At 51.6% G+C, this 24,191-nt stretch overlaps 1 protein-coding gene across 1 annotated transcript in view; it reads right to left on the bottom strand.

The window, feature by feature from the left end:
- The window catches only part of ABCA13 (ATP binding cassette subfamily A member 13), a 235,256-nt gene that overhangs the window by 134,554 nt on the left and 76,511 nt on the right, over window positions 1-24,191 (bottom strand). Inside the window, exons 21-28 of the mRNA XM_019652970.1 lie at window positions 24,033-24,146; window positions 21,437-21,527; window positions 20,354-20,530; window positions 18,781-19,087; window positions 10,664-10,778; window positions 10,145-10,474; window positions 8,301-8,370; window positions 6,710-6,841 (exon numbers count right to left, since the gene is read on the bottom strand). Coding sequence (XP_019508515.1) covers window positions 6,710-6,841; window positions 8,301-8,370; window positions 10,145-10,474; window positions 10,664-10,778; window positions 18,781-19,087; window positions 20,354-20,530; window positions 21,437-21,527; window positions 24,033-24,146 — 1,336 coding nt within the window. The remainder of the gene's footprint in view (window positions 1-6,709; window positions 6,842-8,300; window positions 8,371-10,144; window positions 10,475-10,663; window positions 10,779-18,780; window positions 19,088-20,353; window positions 20,531-21,436; window positions 21,528-24,032; window positions 24,147-24,191) is intronic.

The raw sequence follows: 24,191 nt of genomic DNA, 5'->3' as shown, positions 1-24,191 counted from the left end.
GCTTTCTGTTGCCCTTTCAAACAGGTTGTCCTCGACTCAAACAAGCAAGGGGACTTGCCTCACCTCACCTCTTGCACCCGTTTCTTCACGCACCTGGACACATGCGTGGACAATGAGACTGTGGAAATGGAAGGAGACAGCAGCACACAGGGGCCAGGAAGACTGGCCTGCAAATGCTGGCAGCTGCTTCGCCTCCCTCGTCAAGCAGCACTTTTCTGTGAAGGGACCTCGCTCAGGTGACCGTGCTGTCACTGCCAGTGACAGCGTGAGAGGGTGCCGCCTGCTCAAAGGGCAGAGGGATTGCAAAGCCTTCGGGTGTTCTAGATCTTGCATTAGCAGAGACGAAGGGGACACCTAGGGCCTGGGCAGGGGACACAAGGACACTGAGTGGCCCCGAAAAGGTGCCGTGAAGCCTGAACGCGGGTCACGGCTGCGGGGGTGGGAAGGAGGAGAGAGACGAGAGGCCTTTCGGCGTTAGGAAAAAGGAACCAGGAACAAACTGAACATTAATAGTGGATTTGCTAATTAACCCATCCCAGCTCTAATCTGTCTGGACTTCTAAAATCCCCCTAATTAATCTATTACTCTAACCGAGCAGGAGCCGCCAGAGCCAAGCTAGCGTGGCGGCCGCTGGGCTCCCCAGCACTCTCGCCGTCTGCTGCTGCTTATCCCTTCAAACTCGTGTCATGTGCACGCTCCACAAGCACACGCCACCGCCCCCGTTACCAAACGCAGCTGGGCACGTTAATGAGTGCAAAGCCCTCAGTCCATGCCAAGCGTGCCCCTCAAGGGGACCTGCCTGCTGGCTTTCACAGGCCAGGAAACTAATTAGCATTGCCCCCAAAAAAACTGACAGCGATAAAAGAAGAACTCAATGCAACTCGACAGATCAAGCAGAACCCAATTTAACTGGAAGCACATAAAGGAGAGAATGAAACGAAAAGTCTCTGAGAGGACAGATGTTTGCTTGTGAGCCCTCAGGGGGGCGTGGAGACCTGCACTTGACACTGCGCCCTGCAGGCCGGGAGATGGTGCTGATGCTTTTGATCTCCTATTCTGGAATAGACCTGGTCTTCCTTCCTAACTAGCCAGTAGCTAAAATCGGTTTATACAATGGCAACGAGAAATATAAAAACCCACCAGAAGACTCCTTAGAGCACAGTGTAGAGATGGGTGCTTGTTACTTCAAAGTGGCTTCCAGGTCCTTCTGCCTCTGTGAGGTGCAGCATCCGATTGGGCTGGGAGTCCTGTCATTTCAGGTTATAGGACACTTTGTGACAGTTCCCTGGACAAACTACGCCCAGTGGGCTAACAGACTTAGAAAGTCAGCAGGCAGACCTTTGTCCCCGGTGGGGAGAAAGCTGGTTTTGCGATACCTGAAAGCTCAAAGTCACGAGTCGACGTCACTGGTAGAAGTGACCATGAGACAGTGCGTCTGCGGGGTGAGGCTTACGGACAACGGGCTGCATGCTGCTCTGCCCTGAAGGGAAGGCCGACGGTGAGACTCAGGAGGGAATGAAGAAGGAACAGCAGGGGCCGTTCTCCCAACCCAGCCGGAGCGAGTTCACAGCGTAGCCCGCCTGGCCGAGGGCTCCCAGAACATGCCCAAATGTGGCGTTTAGGCGTCCTGGTCCCCTAAGTAAGGTGGCTTGTTCCTCTCCCCTGAGTCCCAAGCTGACTTCATTTAGCTCTTAGAAAACTACAATAAAATGCTCCTCTGAAACCCACGGGCTGGGCCGGTGCTCCACTGATCCCCACCAGGAATGACCCAACATCCACGCCAGGCGCGGCGTTCCCAGCACCACTCGGCTTCGCCGAGCTCACCCCAACTCCCTTCACTTCCAATTTCATATTTCTTCAGGTAGGATCTAGAAAGTGGCACTTCTGCACACCAGGCACTTCCCTCAAGGGAAATTCTTTTTTTTTAAAGATTAAATTATACGTACAAAATTCACCGTCTTCATCACGTTAAAGAGATGTTACGTACACGCCCACCGTTGTGCGATCGACCTCCAGTGCACTTTCCCCATCCCCTCTCCCCCTGCCCCGGACAGCCCCATTCTACTGTCTTTCTATAGGAATTTAACTCCTCTCCATATATGACTCATGGTTCTCCAAAGAAATAAAACCAACGAGCCACATCTAGACACACAGATTTGTTATGAGGGACTGGCTTGCACAATCATGGAGGCTGAGAAGTCCCAGGATCTGCTATCTGCAAGGTGGCACGGTCCAGCCCAAACACCCTGGCCTAAGCCCCAGGTCCGCTCTGAGGACCAAAGAGCTGGGAGCTCCGGAGCCCGAGGGCAGAAGACGACATCCCGGCTCCCGCACGCAGCGCATCCGCCCTCCACCACCTGTTTCTCCTACTTGGGCCCTCAGCAGATTGAAGGATGCCATCCACATTGGGGAGGCCCCTTTCTTTACGCAGCCTAATCTCCTCTAGAAACACCCTCGTACACACACCCAGAAATACTATTTTACCAACGAGCCAGTCAAGTTGACACATAAAATTACCCATCGTGCTAGGCATCTCACGTAAGTGAAATCATGTAGTATCTGTCCTCTTGTGACTGGTTTTTCTCTTAGGATAACATCTTCAAGGTCCATTCATGTCGCAGCTGTGTCAGAGTTGCCTTCCCTTTGAAGGAGTGAGTGCTCTGCTGTGTGCACACAACACTTCTGTTTATGCATTCATTCACCAAACACACACGGGCTGCTTCCACGTTTTGGCTGCTGTGAATAGCTCTGCCGTGAACGTGAGTGGACAAATACCTCGTTGAGACCTTGCTTTCCAACCTTTTAGGGTTCGGTCTTTTGAGTGCTTCCTGTTCTTGCCAGAAGCCTCTTCTGACGGAGCCGCTTCCCCATTGCGTCTTCCCCCAGGAGCTGGATTCGGCAACACTCAGATTCCATTCTCTAGAACATCTTCTAGAACGCCTGTGGCCACGCTCACTCTCCATCCCCTGACCCATTCATCAATGCTCCCCTCCCCCCAGAAACATGCTTTGGGAAAACTCGTGCAACACGTGGCCAGGTGATTAATCCCCAGTGTCCAGAGCTGCCAGAAGCAGAAAGAATCAGAAAATTAATGAAAACCTTGCTGCACACCGGCCATCTGGCACGGGGAGCGGGGCCAGGACGTGGGCAGCCTGAGAGGTGTGGAATGGTCTCAGACTGAACACCAGGAGAGGAGAGGAGAACACACACAGCACGCAGGCGCCCACACTGGTGCTCGCCGCCCGTGGGAGAGCTGAGTGGGTGGTACAGAAATCGGCCAGCTCAGACCCAACACGGGCCTGGAGGCCCCGCACTCCCGGAATCTCCTCATCCTGGCCCTCAGCTAATGTCCATCTGTCCTACACGGCACATCACCCCCTTACAAAGACGTGGCTCCTGCCCGCTCACAGCTCACCGACGTTTTTCACCGTTCTGTTCCTTCAGCCCCTTCCCGGGAGAACAGAACCCAAATCTCTCACATCTTTTCTAAGGAAGACTGGGGAGAAAAGGTTCATCACCCAAGCCACCGAGTTACATTCTTTCAGCCAGGATCGTGCTAGTCTTCTCCCAAGCGTCCTCTGCCTCCTGTGTACTTGTATGCATCTCCCCACGAAATAATTGTTTTGCTTTCTTTTCTTTTTATTAAATTATTGGGCATTTATAGAAAACAAAAAAAATAAGACATATGGTTGATTTTGTAGTTTAATTAATTATAGGAGAAATGCATGTGGAGAGCAGAAAAACTGAAACAGAAAAAAAAATAACTTTTTTCTGTTTAATAATTCCTCATAAACTCCAACCATCTGGCATATGAATCAAATTGTGTATGTTTAACAAAAATTAAAAATTGAGATATGTCTGTTTAAAACTTGATGTGAAAATTTTATCATTTGTTTTCATATACTCATTAAATAGTTTTTATTAGCTCGTAAATTGTCCTATAATTTTCTTTATTTGGATATTTTGAAATATTGACTTAAATTCTTCTAAAGGAAGCTCAGTCAATTTTCATTATTTATGCCTTTGGAGTTACGTTTCAAAAGGCCTTTCCTGTCTTTAAAATCATACCTTTCCTGTTTACTCATTATTTTTAATGATATTTATTTCTGATGAACTTGTGAATGAGCCTAATTTTTTCTCCCTAATAGGTTGATTGAATAATATATCCTTTCTTATTGATTAAAAAGGCAAACTTTAACGCAGAGTAAGTTGTTATTGACAAGTGGGCTGGACAAGATGTTATTGACAAGATGTGTCCTGTGGCTCTGTTATTACATGAGCAGTCCATTGCTCTGATCCTCGTCCACTTACGATGAGGTTTCATAGAATCATCAGTCGCCAGTGGCTGTGATTACTTCCAATAATTTTTTACCATTATCATTAATTTATATTCCTATCTTTTAGAAATATTTCATCAATTATTATAGAAACAAATTCTTTTCCTTAGTACTTTTATTTAAATAATTTATAAGTTTTGTTACATTAAAATAATGTTTCATAGTAAATGCTACATCATTTAAAGTTCCATAAATTTATTCATTAATTGGAGAAAGTCAACCTTCTTCAAATAATAAATACCCACCTTGTCTCCCTCTCTCCCGCCCTCCCTCGCTCTCTTCCTGAGCGGCTGCTGTGCCTGAGAAGTGAGCGGGATGGGGACGCACTCGCTGGAAATGCCTGAAGGCCTGTTGAAAGCAGCTCCGCTCTGGCTGAAGGCAAGACGCCTCTCTGGCTGGTCCAACTTCTCTGCCTCTCGTCTGGGCGAAAGGGTTTGCTCACACCAGACTCTGCCTCATCGATTAGAACCCCGCAGTGGGGCGGGGGGGAACGCCTGGCTGAACATCAAAGGTCGCTTTGCCTGACTGTAACATACGGCGGTGTTGCCCGGGGGTCCGCAAGCTTCCTCCCGTCCTGACGGCTGATGGGAAATTCAACCCTTCTGGACCCCTGGCCAAACTGTCTGCTGACCTCTGCATGGCCGAGGGTAAACTGTGCTTACTGTTTTTTAAGCTTCTCAGGTTCTTCCTTTTCTGGGAGTCTAAGACCTCCACCATTTGATATCTAGATACATTTTTTAATCTCTTGTTTCCTAGAATCTGCCTTTTCTTAAATTTTCTTTGAAGTACCAAGACAATACAATCTAAATTTTTCCAAAAGAAACTGCATTTCTAAGTTATGCTCTCTCGGGGCCGGCCGACTGGCTTGTTGGTTAAGAGCTTGCCCAAGAGCGCGAGCTCTGAGCAACAGGGTCGCCGGTTCGATTCCCACATGGGCCAGTGATGCTGCACCCGAGCTGAGCTGCCGCTGAGCTGCCAATGGGGGCAGGATGGCTCAGCTGGTGAGAGCACGTGCTCCTAACAACAAGGCTACCGGTTCAAAAGGTGGGCTACGCCCGCCCGCAACTGAAGACTGAACTCGGCACCCTGAGCTGAGCTGCCGCCCGGATGGATCAGGGGATAGAGCGTGCGCTCTTAACAACAAGGCTGCCGGTTCAACTCCCGCATGCGACTGTGGCTACGCCCACTTGCACTAACTGAACACAGCACCTTGAGCTGAGCGGCACGACTGGACTTGGAGCTGAGTTTGCTGCGCCCTCCACAACTAAGAGTGAAGGACAACAACTTGGCTTTTCCCCTTCCCTCAATTCCCCAATAAAATCTTTAAAATAAAAGTTATGCTCTCTCTCCTTCTTGGGGTCCACATTTTCATGCTTTCAATCACCCACACTATTTCGATTTTTACTCTTCCTTAAATGATGCATGAGCTCCCGAAGTTTGCAAGGTATTTTTACAAACAGAATGAACTGCATTTTTTTCCTTCTTTCCCTCAATTTCCTATTTGTACATGAATAGAATCTCTTTTTTGATCTCTTAGTTCTTAACCTTAAAGATTAGATGCCACTTGAAATATCCAGTTGCTTAGGAAAGTATAGAGCCAGACCCACAAATAATTTTATCAAGGAAGTGTAATACCATCAAAATGACATTTCTAAAAATATAAAATAAAACAGCGTTTGAAGTGCTGTCTGCTTGTGGGCCTGTGCCCGGTGGTAAGGTAACTCCTCCCCCTAACGCAGCAGGTGAACCATCACCATTGGTGGCCGCCCGCCCACTGCCTCCAGGGCGGGGTCTGGCGTGAGCAAATGGAAGAACCTAAAACACGGCAGAAATTCCATACCTGGGCCACCCCTGGCAGTTCAGGTCTGAAGGCAGCCCGAGCCCAGCCTAAGCCCAGCCCCGTTCCACCAGGCTCCCTCGAGGCCCTGACGACCACCGACGCAGCTGAGAGCCAGGTCCCTTCACCGCCGCCTGTGTCTCTGAACCCTTCGCCCAACCGTGTTCCCTAGGGACAACTACACTCTTCTACTCTCAGTCCCCTCGTTCCAGCTCTTGGGCTCCCGTGTCTTTTCTGTTCAGTTGACCGGAGCCCACTTGCTGGGAGCTGCATGGTGGGCCCGGTGGGTTCCGTCTAGGTCCGGGCTCTTCTGCTGTCCCTGCGTGGGCTTTGCAACCACTCAGGGCTCAGAAGCACCACGTGTCCTCAGACACTCACAGCTCCCTCTGAAATGCATCCTACGAACCCTCTTTGATGTCTTATTTAAAGAATAACTCTTCCAATATTCACATATACTGGCACAATAGTTAACACAGTAGCACAATAGTTTACAAATTGTGTGAGTTTGTCATCTTTTAAAGTGCAGGATTCTTACCAGGAATCAAGTTGCTCAGGTACCATCCACATAAAAAATACAGGCCCGAATCAAACAGTATCACCCAGCAAATCCAGCCAAACGCCATGCCCACGTGATCCGGAGACTCGTACATATTCCCCCACTGGACTCCTGGAAGGAAGGAAAGGTCAGTTAGAGCCTCGCGTGGCCCTTCGGCGCAGAGGTGGGCGGGCGAGGGCACCAGCTCCGAAAGCGCAAGCAAAGCTGACGGCAGCTGAAATGAAAGGAAGCTCAGTACCATTGGTCATAACTCTTCAAAGAGGATGCTGGCGTACTCAGCCTCAGATTCAGTTCAGCGATATCATTAACACTTCAGTATCTGCCATTCAGAATTGTTAAACGTTGTTTTACTTATTTAGGGAAAATAAGCATGTTATGAAAAAGATAAAGAGGGCTCTTTAAAAACCCAAACTCTAAATTATATTCTTCTCTCTGCTCTTGCAAGATATAGAAATGGGATATGTAAGATCTAAAGTGGGAAAGAATCAGTTTCTTGTAATACCTTTGCAATTTATTGCTGGATTAAAATAAAATTTAAGGAAAACATTCCTGTCTCAATTTTCCTACATACTAGCCTAAACCTCCATAAAATAAATGTTTGAACATCGTGTGCTTGTTGGAATTCAGCCCCAGATGTTCAGAGGCCTGAGCAGTGCCCATTTTTCTCCTATATCCTCATGATCCCATCTAGCTTAAGCAGCAGCTGAGGCACAAAGTGGGGATCACTCGGGGTTACCCGGCTGTCTCCGCACAGCTTCCGCATATGATTTACTGAAACGTCTGAGAACGCCAAGCCTAATGCCAGATCAATGGGCTAACATCACAGTATCTGGAGTTGAGTTTCACTTATTGCATATATTTTCCTGTGCTTACAGAAACACACCACAAAGCCACACAAACGTGTAAGAAATATGTCTGTCCTGTCTTAGGATGTTAGTGGTCAAATCTCATTATAAGTGGAAAATGCTGTCAATGAATTTTTTAAATATCACTTTAGATTGAATTAACAGGGATAAAACATATAGAAAACTGGAGGAGATAATTGCACTCTAAACTGGTTAAACCTATTTCTGGATCGTGGCTTTAAGGAAGGATCCAGAAAATCTGGAGGCAAAGATGACAGCTGGAAAATACATGAATGGTTGACATGTGAAAAAGAGTATTATAAAGAGAAACTAGAAAAAGTGGGCAGAAGGCCCAGGAAGACAGACGCCAGTGCAACAACACTCTGAGGCGTGGGACGTGTGCACAGCCCACTCCTGGGAGATTCATAAGGTCGCCGAGTTGACTGGGTTTGAGTCGGAGTGTGACAGGAAGACCCGAGCATTAGGGGCCGGCTGACCTGGACAGTGTCTGAAGCATGGATGCCACGGCTACTCCTGACTGTCCCTCAGACCTGAGTGGCTGGATGGTGGGAGGTTGTTTCCATCGCTGAGCCAAACACCAGGGTCTCATCCCAAATGTTCCGCTTGCAAAGAAGACTTTCTACTGTTACCACGCTCAACATGACAACTATCAATTTCCAAAAACCTGAGTCACTGAGAGTCACTTTTTAAATGCATGTTCTTACCTGCCTCTTGCCCTTCCAGGAAGGTAATGAAAAACACTCCTTGTCCAAAGGCGGTCGTGGAGAGGAGGCACTGCCCGCGGATTGATGGGGAGAGAGCAAAACGGCACGTTAGTGCTGGGTTGGGGCCAGGAAGCACACAGCACGAACTCAAGCCTAGAAGCTGTGCCGTGTTCCTGCTCTAACGACGGCAGACCACCGCTCCCGGCGGCGAGTTCACTGTCTAAGCCTGGGAGACGCAGCCGAATGTCAGCTCATTCGGAAACGCACGGTAACAAGCTAGTTTTTAATGCTAAAAGGAATTACTTCCCTTTACTGCAACGCTTGAAGTGTCATAAATCCAACGCACTGTATACAGAAATGTGTAACGCAGAACAGTGGGAAACGGAATAGAGCCATTTACTGCTTTTTATTACTGCGTGACTGCCCTGGAGCACTCACTGCAGTCAGATGGATGGCACGGTACACTGTTCTACGCCAGGAAGAGCCAGCGCTGAAGGAAAGCGTTACTCTGTTTCCACTGCGGAGGTCCTATGTCAGGAAAAACGCCTACTGAAAGTATCTTATATTTAAAAATATTATGCACCAGGGTTAGGTTGTTTTCCTTGGTGGAAAACACTTGGAACTTACGTGTAAAAAGGAACTCAAAGGGCATAGAAGCCTTCAATGTAAGGGCTGGAGGAGAAACAAAAATTACTGATGCCCTAAATAGTCCAGGTTGCTTTCATTACTCTGGAAATACTTAATTAACACTAACACAGAATTATGGGTTATGAATTATTACAGGTGTGACATAAGCTAATCAAGACTGATGGCACAAATCAATGGATAAAATGCTGACTGAAAGCGCCAGTGTGCATCACGCATGCGTGTCTGTGCTGTGCACATGGCTAGTAGAAGCCATGGAGGACTGAAGGGCTTATGGACATCGGGGAAAAATAATTCGGCTCTCACGGAAATATTCTGCCCTGAGGTTCAAAATGAGCAGAGAAGGAGACCCCTCCCAACAAGTGATGACACGCCAGGCTGCCACGGCGCTGCACGGGACTAAGTGACTTTGAAGGCCCTCAAATGCCCCTCAGCAGCCCTGGGATTCGGAGTGTCCTTGGTACCTTCCAAATCCTCCCTAGTGATGCCAACCGAACCTCCCAGCAGACTGCAGTCAGGAAGTCCCCTGAACTGCAAGCGGAAATAAAACTGTGGGCGTAACGCAAATGTCACAGCTGCAACCCGGCGCTGGGAACTGGCCATTTAATAATGGGCCCTTCACCCCTTCCATGGAGACTGAGCTCCGACTCCGTGCCCAGCACGCACCTGCCAGGCAGCAGTCAGGAGAGAACGAGCACCCTTCTGTCTCGTGCGCATTTTCCGTTGCAGACCTGGAAGTATTCTAACACTTCTCCAGGAGGCACATTGTAAATGGATGAATGGCTCTGACACTGCTAACGGAGAGGCCTTTCCACTTAATGTGATATATAATTCATGATGCTTCAAGGAAAATGCCTGTTTTTCACTTCTAAAATAGCTTTGGAAATCCATTTCTCTCCACGTGTGAAACAGAGTCCTATGCTTCCTTGAGGATGCGCCCCATTCCCAAAGTCTTGACGGGGGGTCCCGTCCCATGAACAGTGCCCGTCCTCAACGGGCTGCCCCCCAGAAACACCCCTGCAGTTTCAGTGGAGCACCCCTGTGAGGCTCACATCTGCGGGCACAGCAAAGGCAAGTAAGTATCGGGGGGCCCACGCAGAGTGGAAGCCATCCACGGAAACCTGAGGGCAGCGGTTTGGGCTTGTTGGGTAGGTGGCACTTCCGTTTCATTTTGCATTTCTGCACAACAACCCACTTACCAGGAGCGTCTGAATGGTGACACTTAATTGGTTGTGTAGAACCAACAGGATGATGTAGGGCAAAAAGCTGATCATATACACCAGGCAGGTACAGAGGGCGGCTGTGTTCGCTTGGCGGAAAAATGCACTCAGGAAGTAGCTCAGCATGACGACGGACACCCCGAAATCCAGGAGAAAGAGGAAAACGACGAAGGGGTTGCTGTAGGCGAAGATGCCGCTGGCGTTCAGGACCACGGCCAGCGCCGCGCTGCTGATGGTCACCACGGCCGCGTTCTCCAGGAACCAGGCCAGGAAGTGGGCCGCGGGGTGCACCCCCATCATCCTCAGGTACTGTCGGGAGGAGACCCCGCAGTTACCACCACAAGGCGCCCTGAGCCAGAAGGGCGCCTTTGGGGGAAGGGCTTACGGGATTTTTCCGGGACAGGGACCCAGCCGGGTCGTCCACGGGAACCGCGGCAGAGGGGAGGCTGGCACAGAGCCCCGCCCTCCCGTCTCCCAGGGGAGCCTGAAGCCTGGTACCTCTTCTATCTGGATCTCCCGCTCGTAAACCAGCTTCCGGACCATGCTGGCCACAGACACCATCCACGTCAGCATCATGATCAGGGGGAAAAAGAAGCCAACGTTGTTCAAGAACCTGGAAAAGAAGCAAGTCAGTCACATGTGAGGACATCGGAGCGGCTCCGGCGACAGTCAGGCTCCTAGCAAGCCTGGCACCCCCGCGCCTCCGGCATTTCAGGCGTGGCCCAGGGCGTCGGGGGTTCACGAGAGGGGCGTCACCTGGGGCCAGGTCGTGCGAGCTCCCTAGAGGAGTGATGGCATTTTTCACATCTGTCAGCCACCTGTTGTGCCTGGCACAGCAAGTGTGCATTAAGTGGTTTACTAATGAAGAAAGAACACCAACACTTTAATTCTTGGCAAAATGTGATAAATTTAAGTATGTAAATCATGCATCATGATGACAAAGAATGGGGGAATAGTCCCCCTCCCCCCAAAAAATGACGATTTAGAAGAGGGTACTGAGTTATAACTGTTTTCTCTGTTTTCTCAGCTCTTGATAGATCACCATTTGTTTATAAGACTAACAATAAAAACAGAAGCATATTAGATCAGGGATGTCGAAGTGACCTCCCCTCCCTACTGTCCGGAGAGCAGGACTCAAAGGAACAGGTTCCAGGTCCTTCCATGTGCTCACCTCACCCTGGAGCCCAGACAACGGCGCTGTTGATAAACTTCGCAACTAGGAAATCAAAGGCTCTTAATCTTTTAAGCCTGATAAAAGGATACTCTGATCTTCCTGACATATAATTGCCACCATCGCTTTTTCTGGAGGTGGCAAACCCCCCGACTCCCACTGTAGTGGCCGCCTGTATTAGCACCGTCACTGGGCCCAGAGGCAGAAAGTGATGAGCACGTTGATCAGAATCGCACACAAGAAGCAGCACACACAGAAATTAGCTTTCGTTTCTGTCACTCAAAGATGCACAACTTTGATCCAAGTAAAGGGTGGTGCTCAACTTGCACCCCCGCCACCCCCAGGCCCGCCTCTCCCCCCACCCCTACCACCCAGACCCTCATCCCAGGAAGACCCCGAGCACTGCAGGGGCAGCTGTGAAAGGGAAGGGCCACAGCTGTGTTACTTTCTCCGCGCCTCTCCCCTTTGCTGCTCAGGTGCCAGCAGGCTGAAGTCACGTGTCTGGGTCCACTGCCTTCCCAAACACAGCGACCGTTAGTGACTTGGATGGGGAGGGCGGCGGGGGAGGGATAAAGTAAGGGGCACTTCAGACTCCCGTTCGGCCTGAGTCCCAGCCGAGCCTGCGCGGAGCTGACCACAGGAGGGTGCACCCGGCCCTAACCAGGAGTGAAGCGGAGCTCGATGTCATTCTTTGCTTTGTCCCCGTCTGCTGACTCACTCGGGGGCCCTCGCGTGTGCACACCTCTCTAAACGGAGCATCACCACAACCACCGTCACGCCTGGGCTCCGCACACCAGCATGTGAATGAACGTAACACAGCGAGTGCTGCCCCAGAGGGCGCGGGCTGCCCCCCGGCGGCTCCGGCCTGCTCACACGGCCTTACAGTGTCCCCTTTTCACAAGCATGCTCACCACGGAGTGCCACAAGCTGGTGAGGTGGGCAGCTAGCAATTAGCTTCCCCATTGGGTGAGGAGCCTGACACTCAAAGCGTTGAAGGGAGAACACGCCCCAATTGGGCCACGGTGCACACTGATTACTCTGAATTAAAGATGCCTGAGAAACAGCTCAGGTAAGAACGCTCCGAGCCTCCTCGGCCCCCGACAGCAGGAAATAAACTCCCACGTGAACCGGGCAGAGGCGTCCTTGCCGCCAGACAGAGAACCAGGGTCGAGAAGGCTGCATAAACAAACCCTGTCACTTCTTCACCATTTTACTTTTTTAGCCCTGATCCCTCTGCCTTCTCAATTATCCACAAATTTAGTATTTCTCTGTCTGAAAGGTATTAAACCTTCCCACTATGAGCACTTCTTTCAGTCTCATATTTTATGGGGCTCCCATACATACGTAATTAAATTTGTTTTTCTCCTGTTAATCTGTCTTCTGCCAATTTAATTTTTAGAGAGACAAAGAACCCTAGAAGGGAAGAAGGAACAGTTTTCCACCCTCTGGAAGCAGTTCTCAACCTTCCTCATGTTGTGGTGACCCCCAACCATAAAATTTTTTTCATTGCTACTCTATAACTGTAATTTTGCTACTGTTATGAATCGTAATGTAAGTATCTTTTTGTTTTCCGATGTCTTAGGCGACCCCTGTGAAAGGGTCATTCGACCCCCAAAGGGGTCGCGACCCACAGGTTGAGAACCGCTGCTCTAGTGTCAAATCGCTGGCCCCAAAGCCATGTGACCAGCAAGCAGCAGACCGGAACCCAGATGCAGTGCTTTTGTCCGCTGCCTCCTAATCTCCTAATGCCAAGTCTGAGATTCTAAAGGGACCCCAGAAGCTTGACAGTGACCGTGACCTCAGCAGGTCCTACTGCCGCCAGACCCAGGATGCTGGCACAGCCGGCGGTGGGATGGTGACTCAGGCTGCTGGGTGCAGCAGACTCCTCGTGGAGAGGCCGCCTATGTCTCCGCGGGCAGCCGGCGCGTGCAGGCACTGGGCTCAGCTCAGGCCTGCCTCCCGTCCCACTCACTAGAGTTTGGAATACATGTATCTCCCGTGTTACGCAGCGAGTCTCGAAACCTCAAGAGCTGCATGGCGCTTACCTCTGCATGTCTCTCAGAACCTAGAAAATCGCACATCATATGGTGGGCATGAAAAAAAAATGCTACTGGATGGATGGATGGATAAGGATAAATACATGAGTGGAGGAAGGTTCTGGAATAATATATCAGAGGCAGACGTGCAGTGTTTCCAAAGGAGGGTGCCTGGGACTTTAGCTGAGACAGCCCATTGCACAGAACTGCCCCGCTGACTGCAAGTCAGTCCGCGTCCCTGGCCCTCAGGCACTAACCCTCCCCCGCGCCCACCGTGACCATCCTGCTCTGCTCAGTCTCACACGCCCCAGGGGAAGACCCTCTGCCAAGACCCTCTGCCCGACACTGAGCTCCTGTTAGGACAGAAGGAAACATGGCGGCGTTCACGTGCAAGGGGTGAGGTGACAGCTGAGGGACCGAGGGGTGCACGTGCTGTTTCCCACACACAGTGCCTGAAAGCAGTAAGCGGGGCTCACGGCTCACGGGGGAGGGGCATTAGGGCGGTGGGAGACTCTGGGGGAATGCCTTGGCTTGTCTGAACCTCACTTTCCAGAGCTGTATTTATCGTCTAAAGTTCTCAGGGGATAAATGAGATGATGATTTTCAGAATGTGACAGTTTTAAGAGACACACTATTTTGCTGCTTTTGATGAAAAAGAACATGGAGACATCGGATAAACCGTTACCTGACATTCTAACCAACACCGCCCTCCTCTGCCCAGCACGGAGATGAGCCCAGAAGAGCTTCGTGGGGCAGGAGAAAGCGGAGGATTGTAAATCTGTGCATCTGTTTCTTCTACTTCCGCCCATAGTTGGTGTCACCAACCAATTACGGACCTTCCAGCCCCTCCTGATGGGACAGCACAGGGTCTGGGGCCTTCCAACAGCTCTGAGCTCCGAGGGCAGTCAGGGATGAAACGTCGGCAGGAAACAATAGCTACTGACTAAGTAGAAGGGAGAGGCGTTTAGTAAGTTCACTTGAAGTAAATCCCAAGGAAGAGAAACAACACCAATGTGTAAAATAAGAGGCGCTCTCGCAGACGTATTGTGGATCAAGCTGATCTTTTTCTGAAAGCAGGAATCTGACATTTCAAGCATGAGTCCCTGTCAACCTTCGCTCTTGACTTCTCCCAGATAAATCGAAGTCCGGATGCCAGACACCCGGGAGCATCAACCCCCCACACACGCCCTCCCCTCCTCCTGGGCCCGCCCAGCTCCTGAGTCGAAGGCGCCGGAAAGCAGTGGAGGAAATAAGGGTGCCCTTTCAAAGAAATAGTCATTGTGTATATAAGACAATTATAGTTCATTATTGTTTTCCAATTCCTGAAAGCCTTTTTATTAAGAGGCCTTACCCTCTGAAGCAATATATTAACACTTGGAATTCCTTATATTCATGATGTACACCATAGTTCCAATCATAAAATTGTCCTGTGAGAACCACCATGAATCATGGGGCTGAAAGGAACATGAAATTTTATAGTCCCGCTCCCATCCAAGTCTGCAACCTCACAGCAACATTTCCCACTGCACACCCCTCAAAACATCAGCTCCATGGGCTGCTAACAGATATTAAATGAGAGAGACTGACAGAGACAGAGACAGAGGGAGGGAGGTCTGTTCAAAGATGAGAAACGCTTAGTTAAATCTTGTTGAGCAGAACGACAGGACACGGCTTCCCCTTACTGGACTACCCCCCATGGCACCCTATACTTACAAAAATTAGAAGTTAAAAGCAACCTCTTGTGCCCGCCTTCCCTACCAGCCACTGCCCATTTCTCTCCTCATTCAGAGGAACCCCTCGGCTCTGAGCTCAACCCCAGCCTGCTCCTGCAGTCTGTCCTGGGACCTCGCGAATCTGGCTGTCACCCCCTCCGTGGAGGCCACTCAGTGAGCTCCCCAAGGACTCACGTGTCCACCTACATGTGCTTCGCCCGTGAGCCACACAGGACACACCTCCTCTCCTGGAGCCACCTGCTCTGCGTGGCCACCAGGACGCCACCCTCTCGGTTTCCCACCTCCCGCCCTGACACTTTCTCGGTGCCCCTCACGGCAATGCCATCCCATCTCCAAGTTCTAAATCCCTTCTACATGGCGAGACTCCCAAAGTCATATGTCCTGCTGGTTCCCCTGCATCCTAAAGACACCTGCCCACTTGGTTTCATTACAGTCTCTTAAAGGCAATGAGACACGTTCCCCACAGAACCTCCATCTTATCCCCCAAACTCCTCCACCCACAGCTTTTCTGTCTTAAAGGTAATTCAAGAGACCCAGTTATTTGGACAAACAACCTGCTCTTCCTGTCTCGCCGTCACACCCTCATCAAATCTGTTGCCTCTCCCTTCCGAATGCAACTGGAATCTGACCACCCGTCACCACCTTGCTGCCGCCATTCTGGGCCAGGCCACCATCATCTCTCACCTGGTTCTCACCTCAGCCTCCTCAACGGTACGTCAGCGTCCACAGCTCCCCCCAAGGCCTTTCTCCACACAGCAGCCTGAGCACGCCTCTGACATCACACGTCACATGGTGTCAGTCCTGCTCAGAACCCTCAGACACCTCAGGTCACCTGCAGCCACACAGTCCCTGGGGGAGTCCCCTCCTGCATCTCCTACACTCCTGCTGTGTGTGCCCTCTCTCTGGTGACTCCAACAGACCAGGCCACCCCCTGGCACTGGCTGTTCCTCTGGCCTGGAGCTCGTTTATGTGTTTCTGTAACTCTTCAAGTCTTCGTTAAATGTGACTTCCGGGCCTGCTTACCCAACCACATTAGTAAGTCCTCCTGGCACTCCTGGCTCGTCCCTGCCCATGGCACTTACCCGCCAGCATCCAGTACAAAGTCCTGTAGATGCTGCCTCCCTGGGCTGTGTGTGCGGCAAGAACAGGGAGTCTACCAGCTCCCTGCACGGAGTCACCCCAGCTTAGAGCACAGAGCGTACATAAATATACATCGGCGTGAGAGGACAAACCTGTCACTGGTCCATAAGCAGTAGGGAGCCGCTAAAGGTTTTCAGACAAGTGTGCTTTCGAATGAACACCAGTGGCCGAGTGCCGGGTTCCTCTAAGATCTAAGGCTGTCAGCCACTTGCAGGCACACCAAGCCCTCAAGAAATACCTGCTTTTCCAAACTAGAACCAAAGGAAGGGTGAGCATATGACAAAGATTTAAATCGTTCAAAGAAGGAAGACACTTCTTCACCTTTCAAAGGAGTGAAGTAAATGCTTCTGAGGAGCTGTGCTGTGCTGTCCCCATGAGTGTCATTTAGTGACACCAGAGTCTCACAGGGTGTTTGGCCAACTCCAACTTGAGGCATGAATGTTTCTAACTCACAAGGGTAGGTAAACCCCACATCTCCATCTGTTTTAGTCTCCTTTCCGACCCTTTACAACACCTGTTGGCCAGGTACACAGTCAGGAGGGGTGGAGAAGCGGCCACGCAGGCCGCCTTGGACTTTCTGCCGAGCCGTCTGCAGGAGGACGCTGTTCTGCACGCCTTCCTGGGGACCGTGCTGTGAACCCCAGCTTCCTGCTGTGAAGAGCAGCAGAGGGCGTCCGCAGCTTCCCACCACACCAGCCCGGCCCCGTGTGCCACGGCTGAGGATCACAACACACTTCCGAGACAGAAGGAAGTTTTCAGGGTGGGATTTTCCCGAGATTCACCTAAGAACACAGCTCATAAAAACGTGACTTCTCCAAGGCCATTCGCTCTCACACGCCCTGGTATCTGCGTTGGTACGAGGTGTGTGTGGCGCCCTGGTAACACCTTGGCAACAACAGCTGTTTCCCTGACCTGCCTGCCCTTAGCACTACCACCTCCAAGAAAGAGTGAAAGGGCATTGTCTGAAATGTTCAAAGTCAAAGGTGTCATCACTTTGAAAGGAAAGAAAAGCCTTCATCTTACAAAGGGGGTTGAAGCTTACCAGCGACGTGCATGAGGCTACAGCGCCTGAGTTAAAATGGCCCCCGGTCCTGTTTTTCTGACCCTGCTCTCTCTGCCACACCACGGCACCCCAACATAAGTGCAGTAGGGTGGGTTCAGCCTTTTATCCCACCACAGTGGGCAACTTCCTCCTGCAACATCACCAACTTCCTCACCAAAAGTGTAGCCACGATTGGGCCGGCCGAGTGGCTCATTGGTCAAGAGCTGGCTTGGGACGCCAGCTCTGAGCAGCAGGGCCCCGGTTCAGGTCCCACATGAGGGCCAGTGACACTGCCCTCCACAGCTAAGATGCTGAACAACAGCTCGACCTGGAGCTGGGCTGCCGTGAGTCGCCAGCGACAGCATAGGCTGCAGCCCCTGCTGCAGTGGGTTGCCATGGGCTACCGTGTGTAGCCAGCAGCCAGTGTGAGCCACCGGCAGCTGGTGTGAGCTGCCAAGAGCCTCCATGAGTGGCCGTCCAGAGGCCAGAGACCGATTTGCCTCACCCGGGAAGAGCGCAATGATGGTACCAACTTGGGCCAGTGAAGCGACATCCTCCACAACTAGACTGAAGAACAAAAGGACAGCAACTTGTCTGTTCCCCTTCCCCAATTCCCCAGCGCTGTTCCCATCCCCCAATTCCCCAATAAAAATCTTTAAAAAAAAAAAAAAAGTGTAGCCACGAGCCCTGACGCACAAGGCAGGCACTGGACGGGAAGGCACTGCCCAGGGTCCCACTGCACGACCAGCGTCTGCTCTCATGACTAACAATCCCAGGGGCCCCTGCTTCCTCATGGGCTTTCCACCTGCCGCCTGCGCCCCCAGCGTGGGCGTGGGCAGGGATGCCCGTGGGGACAGCGCCCCTCAAGCTGACCCACATTCCGCAGCAGCCCAGCTCTCGGGCCCTTCACCTTCCAACCCCGCCCAGGGTCCAAGCCCCAGTGGACTGCACCCCCAGTTCACTCCTGGGGCCCCTGTCAGGCAGCCCCTGCCCTGACCCCTGCTCGAATGCCTCATCGACTCTCCTTTAAGTCCTGTCGCCAGCTGCTCCAGCCCCTAACTGACCTCCCCGTCTCCTACAGACCTCACACAACACAGAAATGGTCTCCTCTGGACCCCTGTGCAAAGCCTGCGGCCCTGGCCTCTGTGACTTAATCCCTCCCCCTCTGCTGCCGGCAACACACCTCTATTTTTCAAGGATTTATGCTGAAGAGGAGACAACCGTTTTCTGGTTCCCTAGTTCATGTAGGTGGAGCCGGGAGTCCGACATGCACAGCCCCGGGGACACTATGTCTCAAACTGATCTGAAGGGTATTTACAGCCGCCTGGGGTCGCGTTTAAAGCTCCAGTTGATCACATGATCTCAACCATTATCCTCCTATCTGGACAGCTCAGGCATATGGGAAACCTTAGGAAGCTGAGAAGGGGAATGGCGTTCCTCAGATGCTCTTTGGAAAGCGTACAGAGCGGCCCAGGACGCCCACCCGCACTCACAGGTCGCTGCGGTGACAGGGGTACGGGATGGCCTGTGCCTGCGCAGCCGGCTCCACGGCTTCCTGGCCCGTCTGCTCCAGGATGATGGCTCTTTCGATCATGTCTTGTAACGGAACGAAGACGTAGTTATATTTAAACCCATCGGCTGGTAGGCTCTGAGGATGGAACTTCCAAAAGGGGTTTTTCACCAAGTCGGTCCGCATGCTGTACAAGGCGCTGGTGCGGATGGTGTATGTCACGTGAGGCGGCAGCGGCAGCGACTCTGATCTGAAGTTCTCGTCGGCTAAGGAGCTGTTAAATATGACACCTAGCGGCAGAAGAAGGAAAGCAGGGCCGTGACGCCCGGGCACGGTTCACACTCTGCCCGCACGGCGTCCGTCCGGCTGCAAAGCCCGCGGACCAGAGGCGCGCTCAGCCCTCCGTCGCAGACGGGGCGGCGCCCAGGGAGGCAGGGCTGCTTCTCAGCATCACACAGATGGTTAGCGGTAAACAGAGCAAGGGCTCCTAGTCCCGGGCCCGTCTCTTTTTCATCTTAATAAAACCACACGGTGTCAGTAATGCAAAGAAATTGTTTGTTTTGCTTTTTTGCTGGACTTAAAAGATTACACAAGGTTGCTCAAATAATCAGACTTTCCTTCTTTTTACAGGTGCATTCCTAAGAATTAATATTCGGAAGATTACTTATCATTCAAAATGTACACAGGGTTCTGTATTCTACCATGCACAGTCTTTGAATTTTACATATAAAGCCTGTTATGGGTTGAATTATGTGCCCCAAAATTTGTATGTTGGAGCCCTAGATGAAGCACCCCAGTACTTCAGAATATGGCTTTTTGGTAACAGGGTCTTCGCAGAGGTGACTGAGTGAAAAGGGGTCACTGAGCTGGGCTCTAATGTGACCGGTACCCTTGTGAGAGGGGTAATCCGGGCGCAGAGGTGTTGAGAAGAGACATGGGAGACATGGGGTCTGCAAACCCCGAGAGGCCCCGTGGGGAACCAGCCCTGCCGACACCTTGATCTCTGGCTTCCACCCCAGACTGTGAGACAAGCTTCTGGTGTTTACGCTGCACAGTCTGGCTCTTTGTCACAGCAGCTCTAGAAAACTAATACAAAGCCAAAAAAATAATTCAACATTTATTCAAAACAAGTATGACAAAACGTCATATTTATCTTGAATAAGTGCTCAGTTAGTAGATGGAGTTGAATTGGGTGCTGTCCTGTCTCCCACCAACCCCAGGATATCAAGAAACTATGATGAAAATAAAAGTGATGGGGGAAATCAAAAGATAATTTATTCAGGAAAACTATAATTGGCTCTGTGAGATTTAACTATAAAACAACATCATAAGCTAGTAAAAACTGACGCAGTGAATGGCACTGGGCCGAGGACGGTGACAACAGCAGGAGTCGTCACGGGACAAGGCCCACCTTTCATCAACTCCGGGCTGTGAGTCTGCTGTAGTTTGTTTTATCTGGAAAAGACTCTTTTCTTTCTGGGCCATAACAGCAGTTTAGGGAGAAGTGGGCAGGTGACAACCGTGCCCCCGAGGGCCGCCGGTCACTGGACACTTACTGGCCAGGAAGCTGTTCTGCCGCATGAGCGCCTGTGCTTTCACCTCCAGGATGGCGGTTGACTCGAACGCCTGGAAGCGGTCCAGCCGCACGCACGAAGACAGGTTGGCCAAGACATGGCCCAGGAAGTGGAGGCGCCCGGCGCCCAGGTGGCTCAGCGTCCTGCCCAGCACCCTTCCTGAGGAGAGGGGACATAGCGGGACATGGCGACTGCCCTGGGCACAGGGCACACTGCCCCATGCACGTGACGTGCAGCCCAGTGCCCCATGAGATGTAACACTCCAGAGTCAAACTCTGTTCTTTGCAAAATTTGCTACTGACTTGCTGAGTGCCACCTCCGTGTTTTACATACGTTCCCGTAGCTGACACTTACACGTAAGTGAAAAGGAAGCAGTCAAATCAGAAGAGGCTGGTTTGCAGCCCCGGGAACGGGGCAGTGGGAGCCGGACAGTAAACAGGTCAAGTCCACAGCAGCTCGGGGGTTCCACGCCGGCAGTCCCTCCACCCGCCCACCCAGCCTCCCTCCTTAACAGACCCACAGAGATGCTTTTGCTCAAGACTTCATAAAGAAATAAAAGAATTAATCCAGAAGAAGTGAACATACGCGAAAACATGCCAACATGTTTTTACACACTCTCCACACACACAAAAACACAGCAAATCACAAAACTGTGTAGACAAAATTGCATGTGGGGCCGTTAGTCATCCGTGGTCACTCCCTCGGCTCCGGGGACCTGCCTATTCTAGTCCCCAAGAGCACGTGGACATCAGCTTCTGGCCACATCTCCCTCTGGAAAAGCTCCCATTGAGCAGATAGGGTACAGTGAGCCCCGCCCCCAGCCCCAAGTCTATCAGCTTGAACAGAACCATCAACTGGGAAACCCCAAGACAGAAAGAAATGGAAGCCTGGTGACAGTCCTCTGAGAAAGGGGACTTACTCCTACACACCCACGTACACCCACACTCACTTACACACTTACACCCACTCACTCACACACCCACTTACACCCACTCACTTACACACCCACTTACACCCACACTCACTCACACACCCACACTCACTCACACACCCACGCCCACTTACTGTATGTCTGTAGCTTTTCAGTCAGTTTGTCCACACTGATGTGCAACTGGCTTTCTACAAACTTTCTTATAAATTTGTTTCCCAGGGCTTTCTAAAGAAAAATAAAATCGTTTACCAAAAATAATGGCATTATTGTTCCTTATTGAACAATACTTGTTACATTTACTCACAGTTTCATTGTTATACAAGAAAAAGGTGCATAAAGTGAACCACTTTAAAAGAAGCAATATGTGATTAGGGCTTTGTCTTGAAACACAAAAGTAACCATTATGGCAATTTGGGGTCTAACTGTAACTGTGCACTAATATTGAAACAGAATGAAGCATGGGTTGACCTTCTGGCCAATTTCCTAACCCATGTGGCGACCCCTCATATGAGACCCTGCACGCTGCCTCACCTCAGGCCGGTCGGGAGGAGGGATCGTTGTTGCAGGAACACTCAGGAAAGGCGCCAGCGTCCCCCAAGCCCGCTCTCACTCCTTCAGTCTCATCGCCTCTGCAAGCTCCTGGCCCATCGTCCTGTCTGCACCGTCCTCCCATCGCTGACGGCCCCGCCTCCGCCTGCCTCGTCACCGGTTTTACTGCGGGGAGCCCTCCGGGATGACTCTCATCAGCGTAACGGGCTCCGTCTGTTAGTGTGCGCTCGCCATGCGTTCACCTGCCCTGTGCTGCCAGGTGCAGCCAGTACCCGAGAGGCCGAGAGGGAACAGCACGGAGGCACAGAGGCCAGCGCCAGGGTTATGGGGGGGCTTCTGCGTGGGCCTCACGTGGCCTAGTCAGGTCACTAGAGAATATATAGGTTGCACCCTCCTTGACGCTGCTTTACCGCACGACCTTGTAACTTGGCAACCTCGGAGGAGGAAGTCCCAAATACGCGCGTCATCCACTTCGGCTTTCACGTCCCACGTTCACAACATGTTGATGCATTTCACTCTGTCTGCAGGGGACAGGACTTCACAGTGACACCCTGGTGTGCCCTTTCTTTTCATCTCCTGTATCTTCTCTCACTGGACATTAGCCATCTGCCAGGCATTATGGGAGCCTCGGTACGTACCAGTCACTCAGTCTCAGCAACAGCTCCACAAGGAGAGTGCTGTCACTTTTAACTGACAAGGGAAGGAAGTCAGGGTCAGGGCACCCCCAGGGCACTAGGCTGACCCTCTAGGGGCAGAGCCGGGCCCCCAACACCATGGCAGCTACTGCAAATCCGAGACCTGCAGACTCTGCCTGAACGTGACCTGGACACCAACAAACAGCACAGCTCGCCGTGACGCTCTGTCCTCTGAGGTAAGATGTCCTTCGAGTGACTGGATGTGCCACTTGAATTTCCGACATGAGTACTTGGTGAACAGGACTCAGCAAACTTACAGCTTTCTCCAAGAGCCGGCCTGATTGGGGGTACAGAGGCAGGCGCCCCACATGTCCTCACAGGGCCCCGTAGAGCCTCCGTTTGTCACTCGTAACACCGCGTGTCATTATGTGCTGTGGCATCAGAGCCCCTATCAAAGCCTTCACTACTCACAACCCATTAAGGAAAAGCCCGCCTGATCCCCGTATTAGCAAACGAATGAAAGAACAATACACAAGGACTGGCCCTCATACAACTGGCCCTCCACAAGAACGGGCGTCACAGACGCCAACTACCTGCTGTGCCCTGAAGTCCCTCTCTGTCTGTCCTGGATCAACACCTGCCATGGTGGCTCCTGGCCCATGGCCACCCTGTCAGGGCTCCCCTGACACAGGCCAGGCCCGTGGACAAGCAACTTCACCTCGACGGCGAGACTGCGACCTGACGTCCTCCCGGTGTCCTCCCTCGGGGTCAGGCTTCATCGCAGTGTGAGGGCGCCCAGCCCTCCAGCCCGCCCCCCTCTGCTCTCACAGCTGGGTCCCACGATGGGACCTGCACGTGCTGGCCCGTCCCGGCATCACTTCCGGGAGGAGCCAGGCACAGAAGCACGGCCACGTGCTTTCCACCCCCTAACTCATCGAATACGCCTTTCCTAACTCCTCTCCCCACTTCACAGACGAGGCCCAAGGCACAGAGAAGTTCAGTGACCGGGCCCGGGACCCCCTGCGGTGGGGGGCGGGGCTGGGAATCAAGCCCACCCACGCGAGCTGGCTCCAGAGAACGCTCTCTGAGTCACCTGGGACTACTCATCTGGTGCGTAAGAAATAAGCCAACACGAATGGAAACGCAGGTGTGTTTTCCCACCATCAGACTTCAGGCGAGTGAGAGCTGCACCAACGCCCCAAGTTCTGATGTGACCTATCAGGATGTTAGGGAGTGATAATTGATCGTTCCAATAGACCCACACATGGAAAGTACATCAACCACCCAAAAAGGCATTAAGGTAATGTGGGATGTAAAGCATGCACAAACATTAATAAATTATCAATCCCTCCCACAGTGGCAGCATCTTTTGTGTGCAAAATACTTGGTCATATACGAAGTTTTCCCTCATGTCTAATGCTGCGTCATTACTAGTCCACTGGGAAGACCACGCCACGGGGACTGTAGACCCTCCAAAGGGCCGCTCGGACCTCGCAGACTTGCCATCACGTGCCCCCCACACACGTGACCACGGAGCCCCACTCACCTGCAGTTGGTTGAGCGCCTGGCCATTCCCGGTGCCCTGAATGGCGCTGGATACCTTCAGCAACGTTTCTGACAACGTCTTCAGTTTGTCCACAAAAAAGAAAGTGTAATTAGCCTGCAAAATAAAGCGCATTTGGTTATGCCTCTGTTTCAGCTAGAA

The sequence above is a fragment of the Hipposideros armiger genome, unplaced genomic scaffold (assembly GCF_001890085.2).
Source record: "Hipposideros armiger isolate ML-2016 unplaced genomic scaffold, ASM189008v1 scaffold_191, whole genome shotgun sequence".
NCBI lineage: Eukaryota > Metazoa > Chordata > Mammalia > Chiroptera > Hipposideridae > Hipposideros > Hipposideros armiger.
The sequence above is the reverse complement of the archived record's forward strand: the minus strand, read 5'-3'. Positions and strand labels throughout refer to the sequence as shown.